The 27,316-nt window shown below is 40.1% G+C and overlaps 2 protein-coding genes across 3 annotated transcripts in view; one reads left to right on the top strand and one right to left on the bottom strand.

Annotated features, from left to right (window-relative positions):
• Positions 1-4,052: 4,052 nt before the first annotated feature.
• The window catches only part of LOC113047355 (integrin alpha-L-like), a 114,983-nt gene continuing 91,719 nt past the window's right edge, over positions 4,053-27,316 (bottom strand). The window contains exons 18-19 of the mRNA XM_026208718.1: positions 4,995-5,117; positions 4,053-4,058 (exon numbers count right to left, since the gene is read on the bottom strand). Of these exons, the coding sequence (XP_026064503.1) occupies positions 4,053-4,058; positions 4,995-5,117 (129 nt within the window). The remainder of the gene's footprint in view (positions 4,059-4,994; positions 5,118-27,316) is intronic.
• On the top strand, positions 6,801-26,782 carry LOC113046779 (histone-lysine N-methyltransferase, H3 lysine-36 specific-like). 2 transcript variants are annotated; one of them, XM_026207751.1, is made up of 13 exons: positions 6,801-6,957; positions 7,488-7,617; positions 7,877-8,039; positions 8,259-8,451; positions 12,656-12,730; positions 14,479-14,547; positions 14,638-14,691; positions 14,787-14,858; positions 15,315-15,420; positions 15,695-15,765; positions 23,698-23,796; positions 26,176-26,220; positions 26,319-26,782. In XM_026207751.1, the coding sequence occupies exons 2-11, from the start codon at positions 7,500-7,502 to the stop codon at positions 23,710-23,712; spliced, it is 936 nt and encodes a 311-aa protein (XP_026063536.1). In that variant the 5' UTR covers positions 6,801-6,957; positions 7,488-7,499; the 3' UTR covers positions 23,713-23,796; positions 26,176-26,220; positions 26,319-26,782. The 2 variants fall into 2 exon arrangements, with proteins under 2 accessions (XP_026063536.1, XP_026063535.1); XM_026207750.1 differs by lacking the exons at positions 6,801-6,957; positions 7,488-7,617; positions 7,877-8,039; ... (5 more) ...; positions 15,315-15,420; positions 15,695-15,765 and adding an exon at positions 22,440-23,508.

The raw sequence follows: 27,316 nt of genomic DNA, 5'->3' as shown, positions 1-27,316 counted from the left end.
TCGGTTGCTGGTGGACTGTCTGACTCTACATTCTCCCGTCTCCTCCCGGTCCAGAACTGGTCTGGAGCCGTTTGCCTCATACTGTTTATTATTGTGCTTCAGTAAATTGGAGTTGAGCATTCCCCTGGATGTGTGAGCATAGGAAGGTGCCTAGAATGCCTATGCATCAGTCTGGACGAGAGTGTAGATACAATGCAACTCTGAAATCCACACCTCAACTTTAACGTTAATGGCACAGAGGAACAATGCTGTTTGAATCTCTTCCAGAGAGTTAGTTTTGTTTTGCTTCCAGCTGATGAGGATAAAAAACCATTGACAGCCAATCATCATCCATCTGACTTTATAAAGTTTTATATTCTCTGTTGATTAAAAATGTGTGTTGTCTGTGTATTTTATGACATTATAATTTTGAGATTTGTAATGAGAACATGTAATTAGTTAGAATTTTCTTGTAGCACCTGGACAAACCAGACACAGAATATTTTTTTTATACTTAACAAATAATCCCTAACACTCATGGTAATCAAAGACAAATCATTTGATAACACTAGTTTATTGCCCAAAGGAATCTGGGCAGAGTAAAGTTCACTATATTTCCCCATAAAAATGGAACCTTCTCTAATTAATTCATGAACAACCCTTTCTTTGAATTAACACATATATCCTCACGTCATTGTGTATATTATAATTGTTCTTGTATATTGTCTTTTGAATTGCATTTTGATTTATGGACGCTTTATGAGTCAAGAACTTGTTAATGTAACCCCATCTATATCGTGTCTCCTATCAAATTAATGCTCATTTAACAATGCACACTTTGCTGTACATCCACCTCCATGTAGAATGCCATGGTTGTTTGTAATTTTATCAGAGTATAGACTGCCAGATCCATTCGAACCATGCTCTCAGACAAAGGGTCATAAAACCCACAGCATTTCCAACCTCCCGCATGAATATATAGCATTTAATTGGTCAGGCCCATCCTGAGAGGCTTTAAAGGGTTCATGTACAGTTCCAGTTCCCAGTGGGCACTAACATATATGCCACGTTCCGGGCAACCCATAACCCGTGTTTTTCCAACCTTCTACCCGTGAAAGTGCACCAGAACGGCAGTCAAACCTGTGACTTCCCACCCGTGAACTCGTGCTAGTTTGATGTACTCCCAGTTCCGTGCTCTGACATCACATAGCCCACCAAACAACTATGGCAGCCCCTACTGATAATATTGCCTGCGGATGCAATGTTTATGCGAGTGGTACACGACAGAAATAGACTTTAGGACAATATAATGTGGCAGTTAATGTAATAATCAAGCTACAATTCCTTGCGCTCAGGCAGTTTGGCGTGACTTGCCTGGAACGCTACAAAGGCACGAGTCGTGGTTTGAAGTCATGATTTACGGGCTCAAAAACCTGCCTGTAACACAGCAATAGAGCAATGTATGTTTGTTTCTCTAAGACTAGTTATGTGTTAGCGTTTAGTTAATAAAACTTTTTTAGCATGAATAATGAATCTCTGATTCTGACACCGCTTGTGAATAATGACCCTTTTATTATTCCAATCTAGCTACATTCTCTAATGCATTAATACTGTAAGAAAGTTATTTTCTGTGGCCACTAAAAATATTTCTTAGAGTTGGACAAACAGATTAGTTCAATGTAATAATAATTGTGCTACATTTACTACTGTCAGTGAAATAAATAATTTTAATGAATTATAATTTACTGTAATTATTTATATTCATTTCCCTTTTAAGCTAATTTGCTACATTTCATTTGTGTAGTCATAGTGCCATAAAAACATCAGCTTAACAATAAACCATAACTCAGTATCTCATTCAGTTAACTGATTTATTTATACTGATTGATTATACATTTCTTTACCAATATTTGGTGTGAGGGTTAGTTAAAGAACACTTTCTTTGAGATTCAAAAGATAGATCAAAAATAAAATAAAAAATAATCTAAAGAAAAAGAATAAAAGCAATATTAATACAATACTTTTTCTTATATAAAAAAGTTCCATGTAAGAGAATATCAGAATAAAACTTGGTTATTATAAACATGCTGCATATCAATGAACTAACCATACTGAACCTTAAATCATATCTTTATTCAACTAGACCATTAAAACACAATTTTCAGCTCCATCAAAGCAAACATCTTTACTTTTGTTGTTGTGTAATAAAGTGATATTTTATTGGTCTGTGTTTGGAGGATCAGGACTGGGGCTCGACTCCTTCACTCGGTTCTCTTTCTCTGTGCTGTTGTTCTCACAGACTCAGTTTTCTTTTGCATTCACGTTCATGAGAGGATAGTCTTCAAATGCAATTATTTTCTGAACGAGCTCTTCAGGGAGATTTCTTTAAAAAAAAACAGACTACAGACACAAAACACACACACACACACACACACACACAGATTAGATTGAGAATTTGAGAGTTGAATGATGAGAAAAGAACAAATGATTTAAGTTGAATCTTTAAAACACAGTCATGTACTAATGTATGTAGAGTAAATATACTATGTTCATTGTAATGTTTTGATAAAATTTCTCCTGTAACATAAAAGGTTATAGCAAATTCTTAAAAGGGGGAGGTGTCCGAGTATTGTGTATGTGTTTTTAAGGGAAGCCCAGGTACTGGACAAAAAGCACGTAATGTAAGGACTCTAACAAGAAGCATGTGTGTATCTGGACAACTGGTCTTTTGTTGTTTTCATTATTAAACTAAAAAGAAATAGTTATCGTCTGCCTCGTTTCTTGTCAGTAGTAGTCAGGATTATCAGGGATGGTGTAAGCCAGACCAAATGACAGGACAGACAGATAATTCAGTTTGAGCATGACCTACATGGTTGAGATGGGAAAGACAGCGATGGCTAATCGATCGATCGTGGCAGGCTAGGCAGCAGAACTTTTAGCTAGTATCTTATAGTCACAATTTAAAAGTGATATGTGACCCATCACGGAAGCCAGTGACACAAGTCGGCAGCACAACTTTCGAGCAAAATGAAAAAGAAGCGGTTTTTTTTTTTGCAGAATCTGTTAGTTGCAATCATAAAGAAGCCTCTCCGTGTTTGAGATAACAGTATTATTATATTTAAAAGCGTACATTTTGAGGTTGAAATTGGCTTGTTTTTCAGAGATTCTAGCACGTATTAGGGGCGTGTCATTGTCTGTGTATACTTCCATACTGGATAATGCCAGCATTTTTTTCTTTTGTTATTGCCCCCGCCCTCCAAGGGAAGCGTGGCTGCTTATTATGAAGATGGAAACCAGTGAAACAACAGATGGGTGGCGCAAAGATAATCGCAGACGAGCTGAACCGTGGCAGTTACAGCGAAAATGTTTTGAAGTACTTCTTCGACAAGCCGGATGCTTATGAACAAGCGCTCACTGATTCAGAAGACGATCTGAGCGATGATGAAAGCGGCACAATAAGACTGAATAATGTCCCTGATCTACAACTGAGCGAAGATGATGACGAGGAAGAATGTATTGGACTGGCGTCAGACGAGTTGGACCATAAGATAACAGAGGCTTTATCGATAGTAACATTTGATGGGGATAAAGACAGAGAAATGGAGAAAATCCGTAACTTTGACCGTAAATGCTACACGAGGAGAAAAGAGAACTCTCTGCATGGGAGACAGTCCTGTAGCCAGAAGCTTTCTCCAGACATTATGTACAACATACGGCTGGATTCTTTAGCTGCGGAAAAAGAGTGGCAGGCCATGCAAATTTAGGAGGCAAACAGATGCACAGTGCAACCTTCGGAGATGGTTACATACAAAAAGAAGACCCCGACAAAGAGAAAGTGTGCCCGAACAACTTATTTCATTGGAGGCAACGAGATCTGCAAGATTACTTTTCTGTTTCTTATGGGGTGAGTTTCCATAAACATCAAAGTTTGTCGTTTTGTGTTCATTCTAAGAACACGTACACGTTATCTCATGTTTAGTCAATGTTCTTGAATTTGAAGTTGACCAAGCTTATTACAAGCATATTATACTATAAAAACACATAATTATAGTTGATTTTAGTTTATCAGTTGATCATAACTAGAGATGAAATGGCATGAAAATTTCATTTCATGATTATAGTGACCAAAATGATCACGGTTATCACAGAATCCTGTTCAAAAAGTCCTAATGCTACACAATGAAATCATTTCACCAAGTTTTATGTAGAAAACCAGCAAATAACAAATAAAATTAGCATCAATATGTACTTTCTGTTTACATAAACATTTAAATAATAACATTTAAAATGATGTCCAGATTTTAAAGGAGTGTCTTGCAACATGTTATCTACAATGCACAAGTTCAAATAGGTCAAAAAAGGTTTTATAAAAAGATAAAACTCACATATTTCAGCCTCTAAATCATTTTTATAAAAGTAAAAAAAGATAAATTACTGACATTACAATGCACATTATCCTTTATTATTAATAGCATGCGGTCCGATTTTTCCCATTGCATCTGTCGTTGCTATGCAACCATGCAGCTTTACAGGGGTTATGGCTTATCTAAATGAAATGTAAATGATCCCTATTATCACTCCCAGCAGGTGAGAACAGGTGAGAACTGCACAATCTTTAGAGGCCATTTTCTCCCTATTGAGCTTTTTTGAGTGCCTACCTTCAAAGGGCCACAACTTCTCCAAATATTATCAGATTTCCATGTGTTACACATCGTTGGAAAGCTTGGAGACTACACTTTCAGAATCTGTGAATAACTCAAAATGCACCAGAACCAACTTGTGTCCCTGCTTTCCGTGATTGGTCACATATGTGACAATAACAACTACACTCTTTTTTTTGTTTCAAATCTTTTGTTACTTTTGTCATAGTAGTTTCTCAGCTTGTCAAGTTTTCAGTGTTTCGCCACTGAAGGGGCATTGATCTCACTGAACCCATGAACTATTGTAGTTTTTAACAGATCAATTTAATTGTGTACACATTTTTGATGTGTATATTTAGTTTTTAATCGGCTCACCTCAACATACTCCTCCCTCCTGCTGTGGACATCAAGAACAGCCAGAGAGTTTCCAGAGAACTTCTCAGTTTGTGAGAAATTCATTCGTATCTTCAGAGGAGTTACTGTGTCTGCAACACAGCGCTGAAACAAAGACAATGTTCACTGTCAGACTGAAGCTGCTTTACATAGATAGGCTTGTCGGGTAAGCAAATATATCCATTCATCTTTTAGTGGACAGGAATTATGGGAACGTTGGAGTGGAATGGGAAGTATGGATTTATGAGTAATAGAGCGTGATGTGCTTGGTGCAACTGCACTTATTAAAAGTGTATGTGTGTGTGTCCTCTACACTTCTATGGCTCTCAATAGATTCAGTGGTTGACAAGTTCTGATTATGTTTCTGGCTACATAATCAAAACATATTGATCATATTATAATTGTTGTAATGCAAAAATGTTTGTTTTTCAACTTCCAAACAGGAGTCAAATGATTGATAAATACATATTTGACTGCTGAATATCATACCCTAATTGAAGTAACTTGTCAGTAGGATCATGATTTTGCATACCATTGCATTAATGACTGCCTGACAAATAATGTATTATTATATTTATAATAATGCTCTCTTGTAAAAGTATTTCTAGTATTTTAAAAAATACAAAATACAGGTTTTTTCAAGATGGCGGCTTGAAGGAAGGCTGTGTGTAGTTGAGCGGTAGTGTCTCTTTGTTAAGTTTCCTACTATTACAACCCTGTAACGGTGGTTACACCAACTATTGGAAATTAATTAAAAAATTAATCTCAAAACTAATCTTCACTAATTCGGGCGCCAGGCAGACTTAAATCCACCATTACACACACATAGATATCAATGTAATGAAACACACACAAAAAAAAAAATTCAATTTCATCAAATTGTAATGTGCAATATCAAGATGACGAAACATTTTTACACAGAGTCAAATGCATATACACAAATCACTCCTGTGGTGCAACAAGTACCAGAAATGATTAGTCAAGAAAGAAAAAAAAAAAGTGTTTGTTACTCAAAAATACAAAGTGACAAAAGTTCAATAATCAAACAGACAATCAAAATATTCAAAAACAGTTCAGAATCAAATATTTAAATGTTTCCCCAAAAAGAAAACTAAATAAATAAAACTTTGAAGGCATAGGGAAATATGTGTGTGTGTGTGTGTGTGTGTTGGTTTTTGTGGTTTACAAGGACTTTTGACCTGAATACGCACCAGCATTACAGGGACATTTGGGTTTATGAGGACAGGGCCCATGTCCTTATAATTCCGACAGTGTAGATGCCTTTCTCTATGTCCCAGAAGCTCCCTCTCAAAGTTTCGCGCCATGTCCTAATATACCACAAAAATCTGAAATTTTACTATACACTGTGTATCCTCTGAGCTCGGGAGTGCGCCCCTGCAGCCCGGCCCCGGTACTGCATCCGCGTCATCGAAAATTTGCATATTTTACACTTGTGTAAGTTTGGAGGCCGCTGATTGGCTAGATCGGCATCGGAAGGCGGGAAAACAAAATGGCGGCGGTGGGCGGGGCTACATTCTGCAGCTAATAGCGCCGTACAAGTAAGTTAATGCAGTTTGGTAATTATTTAAACATTTTTTGTAATAATTTATCGATTGTATTTAATTATATAAATGCATACTGATCGTGCAATTAAACATGTTCCTTAAATATCATCATATAAAGTATGAATGTGACATCAAAGCTGTAATTACTCGGTTTAATATCTGTAAATTAATGTAACGCTATTAATGTAACGTTTCATAGATGGTTATTTAAATATATAATAATTATTATTATTATAATTATAAATCCCGTGTACACGTGCTTTAATCAGCGAGGCAAGTGTGACTGTTTGTAACTTCCTGTTTGGACCGGACACAATCTGTGCACCTGAAGCGAAGACATCTGTGGTGTGAAGCTGTTGGAAACAACTATTATATGAAAGGTTAGTAATACTGCTGTTAAACCGTTTCTCTGAGAGCTTGTGGCTCAGTTTGGCTTGTTCGTGAGTGTCTTCAGTGCTCTTTAGAAAGCAGCTAGCGCATGATGCTAATGGCGCTAGCGTGATTACTGTAAGTCTCGTCTATAAAGAGTAACATCAGACGAGAATCAGCAGTGCTTGTCAGTTTACATTCTTTTCGTTCACAGTATAACTGTAAAAGTAATAAAACAGTCGAGCCATCATAATAATCTGTTGTCATGGCTACAGTCAGAAGGGGAGGGGCAGTTCTGTTTACTATTATTACTGTTCAGCTTGTTTTAATTAATAAACTCAGAGATGTGCTCTTTTCACTTCCCAATATGTACTGTATATAATAGTTAAAGTCACCTTTATTTGTAGTGTGCTTTGTAGAATGCATATTGTGTCAAAGCACTTTTACAAAGATAACCAGTCAAAATAGTATATTCAGCATATGCTCAGAATACATCATATTCCACATATATTCTGTCCAACAGTTCTTATTGTTATTAAAGCAGACACAGAGGATGGCTGAAGGTGTGAGGCGAAGGAGAAAGCTGAAGCCCGTGGAGGAGGCCATACAGTTTTCACTTGAACAGAAAGACAAGAATGGACTCGAGGGCAGGTTCATCAGTCATCTTAAAGGTGAGGTAAATTAATTGATTGAAGTTAAAGGTATAGTTCACCCAAAAGTGAAGATTTTGTCATCATATAGTCACCATTAGGTTGTCTCAGTCCTGTATATCTTTTGTTGGGCAAAATAAGACATTACTAACCATTTGATGGTTTGTAAATGATGACAGAATTTTCTTTCTATGCATTTAAAGTGACTCGTGTACTAAATCTGTCTCCGGTTGATGACGTGTGGTTCTCGTGATGGTTTCACCTCTCTGTTGTTGTTTAGGGAGGGGTGTGTTCAGCTGTACTGACTTTGAGAAAGGAGATTTCCTGCTGGAATACAGAGGAGACCTCATCAGCAAAGAAGAATGTGAGCGGAGGCAAAGAATATATCACCATGCACTTAAAGTTTTCATGTTTGAGTTTCACTACAATGGAAAACTCCTCTGGTATGTACACGTGTTTGATCTACATGTTAACTGGTAATTAATTTACATGATTCAAAATGTGTCAGTGGAAATGTCAATGATTAGAGGTCATATTTTGCTATAATTATCAGTCATGTGTTTTCAAAGCTTGGTGATGAGTGTTAAATGATTGGTGATCACAGAATATTACATCTGCTGGTCCTAAGGTTTCAGTGCTGATATTTTCTGTCTCTTGTTTAGTGTCGATGCAGCCCGAGATGACGGTTCTCTTGGGCGGCTTGTAAACGATGACCATATTAACCCAAACAGCAGGATGAAGACGATTCGTGTGGATGGAAAACCTCACTTATGTTTATTTGCCACAAGGAGCATCTGTCCTGGTGAAGAGATCACATATGATTATGGTGATTCTGAGTGGCCATGGAGATGCACGGTACTGACACCTCTATACTGTCCATTCTGACTTATTGGATTATAGTAAAGTAAAGGTATTAAACATCAGTTGTTACCTAAGTTAATGTTAGTAACTTTTTATTTTTTACATTACATGCATGTACATTCCAGTATGTCAGCATGTGTGTATGTTTACACCTGTTTCATGAGGACCATCATAAGAACATAGTCTTAACATGGTCTTGATGTCACATTGTGTGTGTGTGTTTACACCTGTGTTACGAGGACCCTGTTTTATGAGGACCGTCATAAGAACATAGTCTTGTGGTTGTGTGTGTGTTTACACCTGTGTTACGAAGACCCTGTTTTATGAGGACCGTCATAAGAACATAGTCTTGTGGTTGTGTGTGTGTTTACACCTGTGTTACGAGGACCCTGTTTTATGAGGACCATCATAAGAACATAGTCTTGTGGTTGTGTGTGTGTTTACACCTGTGTTACGAAGACCCTGTTTTATGAGGACCATCATAAGAACATAGTCTTGTGGTTGTGTGTGTGTTTACACCTGTGTTACGAGGACCCTGTTTTATGAGGACCATCATAAGAGCATAGTCTTAACATGGTCTTGATGTCACATTGTGTTTGTGTGTTTACACCTGTGTTACGAGGACCCTGTTTTATGAGGACCATCATAAGAACATAGTCTTAACATGGTCTTGATGTCACATTGTGTTTGTGTGTTTACACCTGTGTTACGAGGACCCTGTTTTATGAGGACCATCATAAGAACATAGTCTTAACATGGTCTTGATGTCACATTGTGTTTGTGTGTTTACACCTGTGTTACGAGGACCCTGTTTTATGAGGACCATCATAAGAACATAGTCTTAACATGGTCTTGATGTCACATTGTGTGTGTGTGTTTACACCTGTGTTACGAGGACCCTGTTTTATGAGGACCATCATAAGAACATAGTCTTAACATGGTCTTGATGTCACATTGTGTGTTTGTTTACACCTGTGTTACGAGGACCCTGTTTTATGAGGACCATCATAAGAACATAGTCTTAACATGGTCTTGATGTCACATTGTGTGTGTGTGTTTACACCTGTGTTACGAGGACCCTGTTTTATGAGGACCATCATAAGAACATAGTCTTAACATAGTCTTGATGTCACATTGTGTGTGTGTTTACACCTGTGTTACGAGGACCCTGTTTTATGAGGACCATCATAAGAACTTGGTCTTGACTTTACTGAAGAGTCCCAGTCAAGTCAAGACTTTTTTCTAAGAGAGAATGTAATCTGTTCCATTCTTTTAAGGACAAACACAATTATTTCAAGAACTTCTTGGATACCTTTATAGCTGCTGTGCCTTGTTCAGAGTTCTTTAGGTTCTTTAGACACTGATTCTACTCAGTTATCATTTAAAAATATGTGGTGATTAAATAAAACTGACTTTTTACCAACTCCTATTTCAAGATACTTAATCTAAATATAACAATTAGACATTTTCAATATCATATGGCCACAATGGGATGTGAATGATCCATATTTAGCCTAATATTTCACATCCACGCAGCCCAATGTCATGGTGATAACTAGGGTCTTCAAATACCAGACTTTTGTCAAACAAAAGACACACTGAGATTCTTCGGTCAAACATCAAGACCATGTTCTTATGATGGTCCTCATAAAACGGGGTCCTCATAACACGGGTCTAAACACACACACAATGTGACATCAAGACTATGATCTTATGACGGTCCTCATAAAACAGGGTCCTTGTAACACAGGTGTAAACACACACACACACCACCTGAAATACTGGAATATATATATATATATATATATATATATTAGTGCTGTCAAAATTAGCACGTTAACGCATTCGATTAATTTGAAATATTTAACGCGTTAAAATAAAATAACGCAATTAACGCGGTTGCAGTTTTTTTTATTTCCAGTTGTGGCCTATGTATGTTCAACGTGCAAAGAAATATGGATAAGACCAAGGAAGGACTTTTAGACGGAAAGTTTCAGTATAAAACTCTGCCGGATTACTCTTCAGTCTGCCACAAGAAACATTATGACTGTATGACTGTAACAGTGCGTAAATCAGACCTTTCTGTAACGCTAACGTTAATAAGCTTAAACGAAAATAAAGAAATAATTGTGTAGTGGAGTATTTTTTGTACACAGTGCCGCGAACTGTCAATCACCCCTGTGCGCGTGCATCACTGTCCTCCTCGCAGCTGCAGCAACTTGCGCTCTCTCTCTTCATCAAGCTTTAAAACAAAAAGGGGACAAAAAGATCATATTGTCTTTGTGCATAGGCTATAGATTAATTAGATAAATGAATATCTAAATTTGTGCCTTGCCGTCTACGGTATTTTTTTAGAACTTAGAAAAAAGATGCTGCAGCCAATGAGCAGCCAGCGGGGGCTGCAGGACGACTCAACCTCCGCAGACAGTTTTTAATGTTTATCAGACAATAAATACTCAAGATTTTGCTTTAGTATAACTCACAACGAGTTTCACACACCTTCTCCGGCCACGTTGAGTTGTTGACACTTAACAGTGGGAAAAGCGACACATGCGCTATTCACTTGTATTATTTAAGGGTGAATGGGTAATGTAGTTTCTGCTCTGGGTGGGATGAATTAGGAAGCTTGCATTGTGAAGGGCGCTCTGAAAATCGGCAGTGCAGGTAAAAGATTAAAACCTCTATTAAAACAGATGTCCAAATGAGCGTACCGGTACGCTACAAGCACGTTCTGGGCGCACGGAGAGGTGGCGGTACGCTCAAGAGCTATATTTGGAAGTGGCGGTACTGAGTACCTGTGCATACTGGCCCACTTAAAGCACTGGCAATGACTATACTTTGGAATTTTTTTGCAGTCCACTTAGAATTCAACATGGAAATCATTTTTGTTTTTTATTGGCATTGATTGTTTTGAAATTCAAATGGTACTTACATGCCTGTGTTTTTATTTCTGTAATAAATATGGCTTTCAAGCCAACAGTTAATTTGGACGATATTGATGGTTTATTGCAGGTATGTTGTTTACATGAGAAAATCTGTGTTACAAGTTAAACAAAAATTCCAATAAATAATCATATTTTGAATTTAAATAGTTTCTTTGTCTTGAGTTTACATTAATTATTTACATTTTACATTTACATATCCAAAAAGTTTCAGTCTTTTAATTGCGATTAATCGCAATTAATTAGTTAATTTTTTTTAATCGATTGACAGCACTAATATATATATATATATATATATGCATGTAAGGTAATGCATACAAAATCATGAACATTAACTTGGGTAACACTTGAAAATTGAAATATTGATCTGAAATATTGTAATCTTACTTTTAAATCACATTGATAAAATATAAGCAAGATTATAAAATTTGTTTTATATCAGTATTTTATGTGCTCATTTATTGTCACAGATGACTAATTTGATGTTCTTTTCTAGACTCTTAAGGCGGTCGCACACCGGACGAGACGCGCCGCGTCGCGTCGCGCCACATGTAGGACAACTCGAGGTATCGCACACCGGACGCGCACATTCTATATGCGTGAGCGCAATTTCGCAGCAAGATGGGAGTTTTAACTTCATCTATTATTATTATTTTAAATATATGATTTTAATTGATAAAAGCTGAGTTTTGAACGTTAATTAATGAAAAGAATCTGTGTTATTATAATAAGTCTGTTATTGTTTTGTTGTATCTGTTGTCTAGGCAACTGTGCAGCTGAAAACGTAACCAAACACTTTGTAATGTTTTATTTGAATGAAACAAGTGTACTGTATTTTAATTTCAGTTTCAGTTTATTACATCTGGGTTTTTTTAATATAAAACTATGTGGATGGCGCTCTGTGGCGCGGCAGAAATTTGAACAGCGTTCTGAGTCGTAGCTGGGCGCCGCGGACAGACGCCGAATGGCGCCGCCGGTGTGTGTACACCCATAGAGAATAATGTGTTCGAATTTTAAAGACGTGGCGCGACGCGACGCGGCGCTGCGCTTCTCGTCCGGTGTGCGACCCCCTTTAGTGTGGTTGAACCGTCCACTCTTGAAGTCAACACTCTGTCCCAGTCAGAAGACACAGACGTAGAGAAGGTACTTTTATTAAAATCATTTTTAGTTTTATATCTGTTTTAAATTAGAATTTCATCCACACATTTATTGTTTCAATCAATGTCACAGATGACTAATTTGATGTTCTTTTCTAGACTCTTAGTGTGGTTGAACCGTCCACTCTTGAAGTCAACACACTGTCCGAGTCAGAAGACACAGACGTAGAGAAGGTACTGCAATTGATTGAGTGATTTTATTTTATTGTTATTTTATCGTTTTAATTTATTATTTTATTATATTTTTTGTGGCATCATACCTGATTTATTTACAGTTGTGTTCAAAATTATTCAACACCCTTGACTTGCAAGACAATTTGCTGTGGAGGATAACATTTTATGAAATCAATTTAACGAAGGCATCAGTAAAGTATTAGAGAAAGTTTGTTAATACACTTTTGAGTGATTCTGAGAATGGAAAATTGATGAATCATGATAAAATTCGAATTGGCTCTAAACATTCATGTTCAAAATTATTCAACCCCCTTTGTGCAGAATCTTTTATTCTTTAAAATCACCAATAAATGCTGTCTGTAAGTGTTTAGAAGTTTCTGTCACCTCTCTACTACAGTTTTGGCCCATTCCACACCTGAAAAAGCTTTCAGATCACTGATAATCTTGGGTTTTCACATTGCCACTGCTTTCTTCAAATTCAACCAGATATTCACAATGAGAATTAAGCCTGGAGACTGAACAGACCACTCAAGAACACTCTGTGACTGATCCCTGAGCCAAGCAGAAGTAGATTTGGATGTGTACTCTGGGATGACTGTCCTGCAGGGAAGTCCATTGATCATCAGCTTCAGTCTTTGCACCAAAGGCATCACAATTCTTGTCAAAATGGCCTGATACTTCAAAGAATCCATGATGTCCTTCATACAGTCATGATTTCCACTTCCTTCTACAGTAAAAAAACCCCATAACAGGACTGATCCACCTCCAAGTTTGAGGATGGAGATGGTGTTCTCCTGCTTATGAGCTTTGCCTTTTTTGCAGCAGACATACCGGTTATCCATGGGTCCAAAAAGTTCCAGTTTGTTCACATCACTCCATATAACATTCAGCTCAGAGCTCCACAAGTCTACACAAATGAACTTTAGTTATTTCAAGTCTGCCTTTTGTTCTTCTTGATCAAGAGTGGTATTCATCAAGATGTCTCAACATGAAGGCCATACTTGTCTAGTGTTCTTCTTACACACTGCTTTGAAATGGGTTTCCTCCATTCATTGGGTCATCTTGCAAGTCTTTGGCTGTACATTGCAGATTTTTCTCAGTTGCTCTGATTAAACATTTTATATTGTGCTTTTTCTTCCACAACCTCAAATGTTTTCTGGTAAAACACACTTTAAGCTAAGAAATAAGGCTGAGAGCTGTGTCTCTAGGAACTTTCAATGTCTTGGAAATCTTCATATAGCCTTAGCCTTTCTAAAGTAATACAATAATTCTTCTCTTTAGCTTTTGTGAGATCTCTTTTGATATTTTAGCTACTTAACTTCAACACATGCATGGGCTAACTGTATGTGTAACGGCTCAAGCTAATTCTGTTTTTAATAGAGTTTCTAAAAGCTTAATTGTGTTTTGAGACTGTTACATTCCCCACCATGCAAATAAGTGATTTAAAAACAGCAATGTTGAATAGGGGTTGAATAACTATGACATAGCAGTATTATTAAAAAAATCTTATAACTCAAATATATTACATTATATATTGACAATATCACTTTTAATATTCAAGTGAACTGTTATAGATCCAAGTTTTATTATATCCTGGATCTTCAGAAAAGCGTGTATTTGTAAAGTACTGCAGTCTCTAGGTGGTTGAATAATTTTGAACACAACTGTATTTATTTATTTTGCTTTGGTAACTCATTTATAACATAATTATTTTATTTTAATTTAATTTTTTGATTTCATGTTTTCAGCTGAAAGTTGTCAGTGATCAGTCAGAGTTGGACTCCAGTATCTGTGCAGCCTCTGAAGGACTGGAAAAGGTAATTCATTATCAATTTGTACAGTCCCTGAATCCTTTGTCTGCAGTAGAATGTTTATTTATTTTTTTATTTCTGTTTCCTTAATTTCAGGTGACTCTGAAGAAGGACCAGTTACTATTGGATGATCAGGACTGTGTTGAGAAGGTAATTAAATGTGCATTGCATATTTTATGAAATGTTAGATTGATGTTGCAAGAAATCATCTCTACATAAGTCTTGCTTTTTTTCATTGTTTTCAGATGTCACCTGTCAAAGAGCATGTGTTGAATGAGGAGCAGAGCTTTTGTGCCCCAGTTGAAGGAGTTAAGGAGGTATTCACATGTTTCGGATGAACTGTTATTTCAGTGCAACAGTGATTGCTCTGAAGTCCATGTCTGCATGAACTGTACACTTTGCTGTTACTAAATGCATGTATTTAGTGACCTGTTTTCACTTTCAGTAATATTAGTCGATGTCTGAATCAGGGGTGTCCAGACTCGGTCCTGGAGGGTCAGTGTCCTGCAGAGTTTACACCGGCCCTCCAGGACCGCTCTAAATGTAGATTTGTAGTAATATATTGACCAGAACCTTTTAAGGTCTGTAACGTAAATGTTTTTAATGATTGTAAGTGATCTTATTAACTAAATGACCACAACTTCCCTGTCATTAAAAATATATTAAATTATTATTGAAAGACAATGCAGCTCGTAATGTAGTATCACATGTATGTTTTAGAATCTTTCTTTGTTGCTTTAATTTAACACTCACTGATGTTTTTTTCTTCACAGGTCTGCAGACATGTTGTGGTCACTTCAGCAATATCAAGCATGGATAAATGTGCTGAATGTGTGGGACCTGTTGCAGCTCTCAAGTGGATTGGCCTGAGATGTAAATGTTAGTATGGTGATTTGTACTCTATACATCATGACATTTCTATTTTTATCATTTTAGTATCACTAATCAACGTTATGAAGTCAGTTCAAAATGGTATAACTGTTGAGTTTGGCAGTAGGAGAGAAGGAGATTTCAGACCATTGCTAATGCACAGATATGTAATACTATTAATAATAATAGGAGTGTTACATTGTTTTCACCTTACTCTACGTTTAGGCATAGAATCTCGTGTTAGCGGTTGAACGTGTCCTGACATGTGACATTTCTTTTATAGTGTGCTCCAGTTTTTGGCATAAGTCCTGCTATCTGAAGCTTCATGAATGGGATGGAAGACGGTCATCGTGTGTAAGAAAATATTTGATTTGATACCATTGTTCCATATCTTTGAGTTATCGGTGCTGTAAATTAATCATAAATATTTTGACAATAGGAAGTAAGTTCAGAGGAAGATGAGCTGTCAGATGAGGATTACATACCTCAGTCAGAGTCAGACCATCAGTCAGACAGTTCAGATGAGTTGACAACAAGACCAGCACGTTACGACCAAGCTAAACTCTTAGATATACAGGAAGCTGCGTCATCTAAGTTTAGTGAACATCTGAGATCAGATGTAACTACCCTGAATGTGTCTAAGGGCAAAGGAAAAGGAGTCCTGAAGGTCATGGAAGCAGCAAGTGTGTATGATGAGTCTGATTTAATGTGTCATGAGGAGCAGTTTACTAATTTTGAGACAGACAGTGAATCAGACTTTCCCAGAAAGCAAGGCTCAGTGGTATGCAGGTCAACAGATGTGCTAATGTCATCACCTCAATCACACAATAGTAAGCTTTTGAATTCAAAAAGCACAGTAACATTGAGAGAAGAGAGGGAACGCAGCATGGCTGGAGGTGATCATTGTGTGCAGTCACCAAAAATCTCCTGTTCAGCAAATAGGAAGAATTATTGTTACATCTGTGGCAAACCTCAGTCCAAGTTAGCGCGCCATTTGAAAACTCATATGGCTGAAGTTGAAGTTGTTCAGGCTTTGTCACTCCCAGTTCACTCAAAAGAACGTAAAGCAATGCTGCAAAAGCTCAGGAACAAGGGCAACTGTCATAAGTCAGGTTTTTCTTCCGTTTTCTCTCTCGCACGCTCTCTCACTCTTTTACACACACACACTCACACACCTTATTAGCTTTATTATAATACTCTTTCTCGGTCCCGCTGACCTCTCTCTCTTCATGCACCTGCTTGTCATTGCAATCAGCGCTCGCGCTGATTTGCTTTGACACCTGTTTCTACTTTGCCCTAAGTGTTCACCCTTTATCTGGTGGTTGCTCTGGTAGATTCTTTGTTGGATTATTGTTACATGTCATGCGTTTTGTCAAGCAGTTACATCCTGTCCGCATTGAGAGGTACTCACCTATTCTTGTCTTGTCTGCCTGGAACCGTCTAGCCCCAAGGTTGTTGCTGTATTCTGCTGCCGTTGCTGCTGATTGTAAACCTATGTGGTTCTCTCACCCTGCCTGAATTATCCACTCCTGAGCCTCAAGTCTGCTTCAAGGGAGTTCTGTTCTGTTACTCTTCGAGACAGGAGTCTTTCCGTTTGTTCTAGTTTCTATTTACCAGTTCTGTGTGCTGTAAGGACGGACTGCCTTTGTTATATATTATTTCATTAAAGACTGTTATTCCTGTCATCTCTGCTTTTGGATCCTTCTTTTACCTGCGTGACAGAATAATCCAACCATCATGGATCCAGCAGATGAGAGGCCTGTCCGGTCGGCGATCGAGATCCAGGGAGCTATGCTTGGAAAGCATGAGCAGGAGTTGGCCGCCGCTCATCAGGCTGTTAAGAGTCTTTCAGCTCAGGTTGCTGATCTATCTGCCCGTTTACTTCACCTGCATCAGGAATCTGCCATGTCTCACAACCGTCAGCTGCCCTCTGAGCCACGAGTCAACAATCCCTCCTGTTATGCGGGTGAGCCTACTGAGTGCAGAGCTTTTCTCATCCAATGTGAGGTTGTCTTTTCCCTTCAGCCCCAGACGTATGCAGAGGATCGGGCCCGCATTGCTTATGTTCTCTCTCTCCTCACGGGACGAGCACGCGAGTGGGGTACGTCAGTTTGGGAGGCGCAATCTGCATGCTGCAGCAAGTACACTCTTTTCAAGGATGAGATGATCAAGGTCTTTGATAGATCCGTCTTCGGCAGCGAGGCATCTCGTCTACTTGCTGTGCTACGTCAAGGCAGAAGATCTGTAGCAGATTTCGCGATAGAGTTCCGGACTCTGGCTACTACAAGTGAGTGGAATGATCCTGCACTAACTGCTCGCTTTCTTGAAGGGTTGAATGCAGACCTTAAGGAGGAGATCTATGCGCGGGGGTCGCCAACTCAGCTCGATCAACTTATCGACCTGGCCATCCGCCTTGACAAGTGTTTCGAGCAGAGGCGTCGAGTTCGTTCTCCACTTTTCACATCCTGTGATAACTTTCCTTCTGCTACTGCTTCTGTTCAGAACCAACCTGATGCTGTACCCATGCAGCTGGGGGGCGTACGCATCTCCCCGGAGGAACGACAGCGGCGAATTATTAACCGTCTCTGCCTTTACTGTGGTACGGCGGGCCATTTCGCTTCATCCTGCAGTTTAAAAACCAAAGCTCGCCAGTAGACGGAGTACTGGTGAGCGCTTCTGTCATCTCCTCATCACCAAGGTCTCGAACCACTATATCCGCTGTTCTCCGTTGGGCTGGTTTTTCTGTTACCGGTCTTGCCCTCGTCGACTCGGGTGCGGAGGGCAATTTTATCGATGAGATGTGGGCTCGTGAGAACAAGATTCCCTTAGTTGATTTGACTGATGTCGCCACTGTCTTTGCCCTGGATGGCAGAGAGCTCTCTTCTGTTTGTCGTGTCACCAGTCCGGTTAGTCTCATTGTTTCCGGTAATCATCTTGAGACAGTCTCGTTTTATGTTTTTCAGTCTCCCTTTACCCCCATTGTTTTAGGACATCCCTGGCTTATCCAACATAATCCTCACATTGATTGGGTTAAGGGGTCTATTCATTCATGGAGTTTAGCTTGTCATGTAAATTGTCTGGTTTCCGCTGTTTCTCCCGTGTCTTCTGTTCCTCTTTTCCAGGAGGAGCCTGATGATTTGTCTGGTGTCCCGGAGGAGTACCATGATCTGCGGGCGGTTTTCAGTCGTTCCCGGGCGGTATCCTTACCGCCTCACCGTCCGTATGACTGCTCTATCGAGCTCCTTCCTGGCACCACGCCTCCTCGCGGTAGACTGTACTCTCTTTCGGCGCCCGAACGAGAGGCTCTGGAAAGATATCTTGCAGAGTCTCTCGATGCGGGGATCATTACTCCTTCTTCGTCCCCCGCCGGCGCTGGGTTTTTCTTTGTAAAGAAGAAGGATGGTTCTTTGCGTCCTTGTATCGATTATCGAGGGCTGAACGACATAACAGTCAAGAACCGTTATCCTTTGCCTCTTATGTCGTCGGCTTTTGAGATCCTACAGGGCGCAAGGGTTTTTACAAAGTTAGACTTGCGCAACGCCTACCATTTAGTGCGTATTAAGGAGGGAGACGAGTGGAAGACCGCGTTCAACACTCCTGTCGGTCACTTTGAGTACCGGGTTCTACCTTTCGGTTTGGTCAACGCCCCCGCTGTATTTCAAGCGTTAGTAAACGATGTCTTAAGAGACATGCTAAACGTTTTCGTGTTCGTTTACTTGGATGACATCCTGATTTTCTCACCCTCTCTCCAGGTGCACGTTCAACACGTTCGCCGTGTCCTGCAGCGCTTATTAGAGAATCGCCTATTCGTCAAGGCTGAGAAATGCGTTTTTCATGCCCAATCGGTTACGTTTCTCGGTTCGGTCGTTTCAGCGGAGGGGATTAGTATGGACCCTGACAAGGTTCGAGCGGTTCTTGATTGGGCTGTTCCCGATTCTCGAGTCGCGCTCCAGCGATTTCTGGGGTTTGCGAATTTTTACAGGCGCTTTATTCGTAACTTTAGCCAGGTTGCCGCCCCTCTTACCGCTCTCACTTCGTCCAAGTCCAAATTTGCTTGGTCTGAGACTGCTCAGGATGCGTTTGACCGTCTTAAGAGGCTTTTTACGTCTGCGCCCATCCTGATCACTCCTGATCGAGAACGTCAGTTTATTGTTGAGGTCGATGCCTCCGAGGTTGGGATAGGAGCTGTCTTGTCGCAACGCTCCTCCCAGGATGACAAGGTTCATCCTTGCGCATTTTACTCCCACCGTCTTTCGCCCGCGGAGCGCAACTATGACGTAGGTAATCGAGAACTCTTGGCTATCCGTCTGGCGCTAGGTGAGTGGCGACACTGGCTTGAGGGAGCCAGTGTACCATTCATTGTTTGGACGGATCACCGCAACCTGGAGTACATTCGCTCTGCTAAACGTCTTAATGCTCGTCAGGCCCGCTGGGCATTATTTTTTGATCGCTTTGATTTTTCTATTTCATTTAGACCCGGTTCCAAGAACCTCAAGTCTGATGCCCTTTCTCGGCAGTTTGACTCATCAGAGGGTGCCTCGACCGATGAGAGGATTTTACCTCAGCACTGTGTGGTCGGGGCAGCCGTCTGGGGAGTGGAACAAGCGGTCAGGCGTGCTCTTTCTCACACTGTAAGACCACCCCGCGCTCCTGAGGGAACTTTGTTTGTTCCCGAGGCTGCTCGTTCGACGGTTCTTCGCTGGGGTCATTCTTCTAAATTAGTCGCGCATCCCGGAGTTAGAGGTACTTTAGCGACCATCCGTCAGAGATTTTGGTGGCCCACTCGTGAACGCGATATTCGTCGTTTTGTTGCTTCTTGTTCTATCTGCGCTCAGACTAAATCTAGTAATAATCCTCCGGCGGGTCTTCTCAGACCTCTTCCCGTTCCTTCGCGTCCCTGGTCGCATATTGCGTTGGATTTTGTTACTGGGCTTCCCTCTTCGTCTGGCAATACGGTCATTCTCACCGTCGTGGACCGTTTTTCTAAGGCTGCGCATTTTATTCCGCTCCCTAAATTACCGTCGGCTCAGGAGACCGCACAGATTATGGTTAATCACGTTTTCAAGATCCATGGTCTTCCTTCGGACATTGTGTCTGACAGAGGTCCGCAATTCACTTCTCTGTTCTGGAGGGAGTTCTGTCGCCAGATAGGGGCTTCCCCCAGTCTGTCGTCAGGATTCCATCCACAGACCAATGGGCAAGCCGAGAGGACCAATCAGATTCTTGGTCGCATGCTGCGTAGTCTTACCTCTCAGAATCCCGCGTCTTGGTGCGAGCAGTTACCATGGGCCGAATATGCTCATAATTCTCTCCCTTCGTCCGCCACCGGGTTATCTCCGTTTGAGGGTTGCCTTGGTTTCCAACCGCCTGTTTTCTCCGCCCAGGAGTCTCAGGCCTCGGTTCCGTCCGTCGAGGCTTTTATTCAGAGATGTAAGCGTACCTGGAGGAGGGTGAGATCTGCCTTATGTCAGACTAGGGAACGTACTCGTCGTGCCGCTAATCGCCGCAGGGTGAGATCTCCCAGATATTTTTGCGGACAGAGGGTGTGGTTATCCACCCGCAATTTGCCTATTCAGGAGACGTCTCGCAAGCTCATGCCTCGTTTTATTGGACCCTTTTCTATTGTTAAGGTCATCAGTCCAGTCGCTGTAAAGCTAAGACTGTCGGGTCAGATGCGCCGTGTTCATCCGGTATTTCATGTGTCTTGCATTAAACCCGTTATTCGTGCGCCCGCACGTCCCTCCGTTCCCCCTCCTCCTATTGACGAGGGGGCCTCCATTTACAGGGTTCGAAGACTACTCGACGTTCGTCCCCGGGGGCGTGGTCACCAGTTTTTGGTGGACTGGGAGGGGTACGGTCCTGAGGAGAGGCGGTGGATTCCAGCCCGGGATGTCCTGGACCGCTCGCTGATTGACGACTTCTACCGGTCCCGTCAGGCTCCTTCCTCGAGCGCCTAGTGGCGCTCGTTGAGGGAGGGGTACTGTCATAAGTCAGGTTTTTCTTCCGTTTTCTCTCTCGCACGCTCTCTCACTCTTTTACACACACACACTCACACACCTTATTAGCTTTATTATAATACTCTTTCTCGGTCCCGCTGACCTCTCTCTCTTCATGCACCTGCTTGTCATTGCAATCAGCGCTCGCGCTGATTTGCTTTGACACCTGTTTCTACTTTGCCCTAAGTGTTCACCCTTTATCTGGTGGTTGCTCTGGTAGATTCTTTGTTGGATTATTGTTACATGTCATGCGTTTTGTCAAGCAGTTACATCCTGTCCGCATTGAGAGGTACTCACCTATTCTTGTCTCGTCTGCCTGGAACCGTCTAGCCCCAAGGTTGTTGCTGTATTCTGCTGCCGTTGCTGCTGATTGTAAACCTATGTGGTTCTCTCACCCTGCCTGAATTATCCACTCCTGAGCCTCAAGTCTGCTTCAAGGGAGTTCTGTTCTGTTACTCTTCGAGACAGGAGTCTTTCCGTTTGTTCTAGTTTCTATTTACCAGTTCTGTGTGCTGTAAGGACGGACTGCCTTTGTTATATATTATTTCATTAAAGACTGTTATTCCTGTCATCTCTGCTTTTGGATCCTTCTTTTACCTGCGTGACAGCAACTTTCAGCATAACACTGACGTTTTACAGTCTGGAGAGGGGGCTCTTAAAATAAAACGAGCACCAAAAAGAAAGTGTGATTCAAAGCAGTTTTTGCATTGCATGTACTGCAAAGGGTTGTTTGTACGGAGAGATCTGTGGCGTCATTTAAAAAGATGTCCCTCAAAACCAGCAGCTGACAGTGAAGAGCAAGGGAGGAGGAGAGTCTTGGGCCTGGCATCTATGGCAGAGTCTTCATTCAGTCAGCACATATCACAAGGAGTTTGGAAACTCTTAGGTGTGATGAAGCAGGATGACATTTCCGCTGTGGTCAAAAATGACCTGAGTATTCTTCAGCTTGCACAGTCGTTTTTTAACAAACATGGTCATGACCCTACCAAATTTGAGTATATTCGACAAAAACTCCGTGAAGTTGAAAGATTGTTGCTGACTTTGCGTAGACAGTTTTCTGTGTACAGTCTTGAAGAAGCTCTGAAACCTGCCAATTTTCATAGACTTATTCGAGCGGTTCAAATGGTGTCTGGCTATGATGATGAGAGCCACTGCTACCAAAGCCCAAGCCTTGCCCTGAAACTGGGGCATTCGTTGAATAAGATTTGCGAAATCATTCAGTGCCGAGCACTGATGTCTGAAGACAAGGAATTGATCTCATCAACAGAGACCTTCAAAAAGCTCTACTCCTCAAAGTGGTCTGAGATGATCTCACACACTGCTTTGGTGACACTGAATGAGGCCAAATTTAACAAGCCATCAACACTTCCCTTCACCCAGGATGTCCAGTCTCTTCATCAGCTCCTTGAGAAGACTGCAGATACTGCTTTTCAGAAACTACAAGAGACTGCATCTCCTCAAAGCTATGCAGAACTGGCCAAAGCAACACTCACCAGAATCATTGTTTTCAACCGCAGACGTGCAGGAGAGGTCTCTAAAATGCCGCTGAAGGCTTTCAATGAAAGGGACGGCACTTCTCTCCATGAAGATGTAGCGATGGGCCTGAGCAAGTTTGAGCAGAAACTCTGCAGCCATTTCAGTCGAGTTGAGATCAGGGGGAAGAGGGGAAGAAAGGTTGCGGTTCTTCTCTCTCCTGATATGGTCGATGCCCTGATGCTACTGGTCAGCAGGAGAGGTACATGTGGAGTGCTAGACTCTAATACTTTCTTGTTTGCTCGGCCAAACTGCCAGAGTTACAACAGAGGCCAGGACTCTCTGAGGGTATATGCAAGGGAATGTGGAGCTCAAAATCCAGAATTTCTCAGATCCACTCATCTTCGCAAGCACGTGGCTACGCTCTCTCAAATCCTAAACCTGAAAAACAACGAGTTAGATCAGGTTGCTGATTTCTTAGGGCATGACATCCGTGTCCACCGTGACTATTACAGACTGCCAGAAGCCACTACTCAGCTTGCTAAAATATCAAAGCTACTGTTAGCCATGGAAAAGGGCTGCCTTCCTAATCTTCAAGGCAAATCCCTTGATGACATTGAGATTGAAGGTACGTCCATCCTAGCATGTTTAGCACAGCGGGTCTTTTAAACTCACAGGGAGGTTTAAGAAAAGTAATCTCTGAAATATGTCTTGTGTTCGTTGTCATTAGGAATGGTTTATAAATGGTGTGTGATTGTGTTATTTCACTTCTGAATGCAGATGTTTTTCATGTTCTGAGTTTTATTTTTCATTGAAGATGAGATCAACATGACCGATTCTGATGACAGTGATCCTGAAGAAAGTTAATCTGATGATGAGGCTCTTGCTGGAGCTGCGGGAAACTCCAGTAATGCTGGTATGTGTCAGCTAAGTTTTTTTTATTTTTAAATCATCAAAGTCAAAAATTATATTGGGTAACACTTTATTTTAGGGTCTCTAAACTACAGTGGTTTGAAAGTGTTGGCCCCCTTCCTGATTTCTTATTTTTTTGCATGTTTGTCACACTAATGTTTCAGATTATCAAACAAATTTAAATATTAGTCAAAGGTAACAAATTTAAAAGTAAACACATGCAGTTTTTAAATGAAGGTTTTTATTATTAAGGGAAAACAAAATCCAAAACTACATTGCCCTTTGTTCAGAAGTGCCCCCCCCCCCACCTTTGAAACTGGTTTATCACACCTGAGTTCAGTTTCTCCAGCCACACCTCTTCACAGTTAAGAAATCTCTTAAATAGGACCTGTCTGATAAAAAGTGAAGTAGACCAAAAGATCCTCAAAAAACTAGACATCATGTCGACATTCAAAAATATGCAGACACAAATGATAAAGAAAGTAATTGAGATCTATCAATCTGGAAAAGGTTATACAGTTTTGGGACTCCAATGAACCACAGTGAGAGCCATTTTTCACAAACTAAAAAAAGTAAAAAGTTTATTTGATTAGTGTTTTTTTACGATACAAATCATTGCAAAGCAACTTCACATAAAATTAAGTTTCTACACTATTTAGTAGTAGCTTATAAGTGGTGACTGTCAGTTTATGTGCATATGACAGGAATCAGACATAATCAACCAGACGATGAAAACTATTAACAGCAATTATAATGTGTTTGCATAGTAAGCAGCAATATTTGTTAGTTCTGTATGTTGTTTCAGTGTTAACATCATCTGAGTTCCTCTGAGGGGTTGGCATCATCTCTTCTTAGGTGTTCTGGATCCAGACTGGAGCTTGTGTAAATCCTAGTTTCCACAGGATGTCAATCCCAGCAGAAACCGAGAAACAAATAGAGACATCATTAGCATAGCTGCTGTTCCAACCAAGTACAATTAATTAGTTTAACCCAAGCTAAATTTGATCAGATACAACTGCAGTCACAAATTATGAGATGCATTATTGCTCATTGAAAAATATGTTTTTAATCTAGATTTAAACATAGAGAGTGTGTCTGAACCCCGGACATTATCAGGAAGGCTATTCCAGAGTTTGGGAGCCAAATGTGAGAAAGCTCTACCTCCTTTAGTGGACTTTGCTATCCTAGGAACTACCAAAAGTCCAGCGTTTTGTGACCTTACGGTCCGTGATGGATTGTAGCGCTGTAGAAGGCTAGTTAGGTACGCTGGAGCTAAACCATTTAGGGCCTTATAGGTAAGTAATGATCATTTGTAACTGATACGGAACTTAATAGGTAGCCAGTGCAGAGACTGTAAAATTGGGGTAATATGATCATATTTTCTTGACCTCGTAAGGACTCTAGCTGCTGTATATGGTGGTCGTAGTGTCATGGTCTGCTTCTGGACCTGGAAAACTTACTGTGATAAATGGAGAAATCTGCTGTTTACCAAAAAATCCTGAAGGAGAATATCTGGCCATCTGTTGTGACCTCAAGCTCAAGCAAACTTGGGTTCTGCAGCAGGATAATGATCCAAAACACACCAGCAAGTCCACCTCTGAATGGCTGAAGAAAAACAAAATGTAAGAGTGGCCTGGTCAAAGTCCTGACCTGAATCCTATTGAGATGCTGTGGCGTGACTTTAAAAAGTTGTCCATGCTTGAAAACCCTCCAATGTGGCTGAATTACAATTCTGCTTAGATGAGTGGACCAAAATTCATCCACAGCGCTGTAACAGACTTTACATTTAATTGGAAGTTATCGCAAACACTTGATTGCAGTTGTTGCTGCTTAGGGTAGCCAAACCGATTATTAGGTGTAGGGGCAAACATTTTTCACACAGGGTAATGTAGTTTTGGTTTTTGTTTTCCCTTAATAATAAAAACCTTCATTTAAAAACTGCATGTTGTGTTCATTGGTTTTCTTTGACTTATATTTACATTTGTTCGATGATCCGAAACATTAAAGTGTGATAAACATGCAAAAAAATAAGGAACCAACACTTTTTCACACCGCTGTAGTTTCTTATTAGTGTGCGTAGTAGTAGTAGTAGTAGTAGTAGTGGTGGTGGTGGTAGTAGTAGTAAGCACTTATTAATAGCTTATTTTACATGACCTTATTCTACATCCCTAATCCTACCCAATACCTTAATGTAACAACTATCTTATTTACTTTTAATAAGCAGAAAATTAGGAATTTGAGGGAAAAGTTGTAGTTAATAGTGTTCCCTATTATAAAGTGTTACCTTGTATTATATTAGTCCAGCATTTATAACAGGATATTACTAAAATATATATATATTATTTATTTTTTATTTATTTTTTTAATGACTGATTGTCTGCAGGTGTTCAGAAGATGCCCATTGAGAGCACCACTGAACTTCCTGAAGGTACCAGAGGTTTAAATTGCAATGGCACCATCAATGTTGCAAAGCACATGAGCTCTCGTAGAGTTAGAACTCACTAAAGTATGTATTCTTCTCTACAGAGAGTGAGAGTGAGGCAGAAACTGAAAACCCACGGAGAGGGCAGAAGGTGTCCTGGTCAAACGCTGAAGTTACAGCTGTAATGAAACATTTTAAGGGCCACATAGCTAAAGGAAAACTGGCCACACTGACTGAATGCCAGCAGTGTAAATCTGCTGAGGATCCTGTTTTGGTGAGACGCAGTGCACAGAACATAAGGGATTTTGTAAGAAATCGAGGAATTAGCTTAAAAAGGAAAACCCAAAGCAAGTGATGTTACAGTACATTTTGTGTGTTCTTGATGCCATTCAGTTAACATTAGCACTTTGGCTGTTGTTTTTATTTCCCATAGTGCAATACTGTTATGGCAGCAGTTCATACGAATATCTCCTTGTAGAAATCGAGGTTGACTGTTAGTTTGTCAAAAATTACAAAATTGTGTCAATTTCTCATTGATTTTTGGATGACCTGTCCCTTAAAGAGAATTTAACTTTCAGAATGAAAACTGTCATAATGTATTCACCCTCCACTTGATCCGGACCTGCATCAGTTTCTTTCTTCTGTTGAACACAAAACAAGATCTGTTAGTATCTGAACAGTTAATGGGCATCATTGACTTCCATAGTATTTTTTTTTTTTTCTTCGTACTATAGAAGTTAACGGTGCCCATCAACTGTTCATAAACTAACAGATCTTCTTTTGTGTTCAACAGAAGAAAGAAACTGATGCAGGTCTGGATCAAGTGGAGGGTGAGTACATGATGACAGTTTTCATTCTGGAAGAAAACCATTCCTTTACAGATAAATCGGTTTCTCTACACATCTGCAGCATGTATTGTGTGTTCAGAGAGTTAATCTCATGTACACTGTGTGTTTAGTGAGGTACTTACAACATGAGGATTGCCTTTTGATTTGATTTATAGTTTTTTTTTTTTTTTTTTAGTTGGTGAATTACACTTAATTATTTGATGTTTGTTTTGTGTGGCATTCGTTTTTTTTTTTTAAAGATTACCCGTTTAATT

The sequence above is a fragment of the Carassius auratus genome, chromosome 28 (genome assembly GCF_003368295.1).
Source record: "Carassius auratus strain Wakin chromosome 28, ASM336829v1, whole genome shotgun sequence".
In the NCBI taxonomy this organism is placed as follows: domain Eukaryota; kingdom Metazoa; phylum Chordata; class Actinopteri; order Cypriniformes; family Cyprinidae; genus Carassius; species Carassius auratus.
The sequence above is the reverse complement of the archived record's forward strand: the minus strand, read 5'-3'. Positions and strand labels throughout refer to the sequence as shown.

What these genes read in the sequence shown, in the direction of transcription:
- LOC113046779 (XM_026207750.1), top strand. Translation starts at nt 22,530, where the DNA reads ATGGTGTCTGGCTATGATGATGAGAGCCACTGCTACCAAAGCCCAAGC. An exon ending in TGATGACATTGAGATTGAAG is followed by an intron (nt 23,509 to 23,697) that starts GTACGTCCATCC and finishes TTTTCATTGAAG; the next exon opens with ATGAGATCAACATGACCGAT.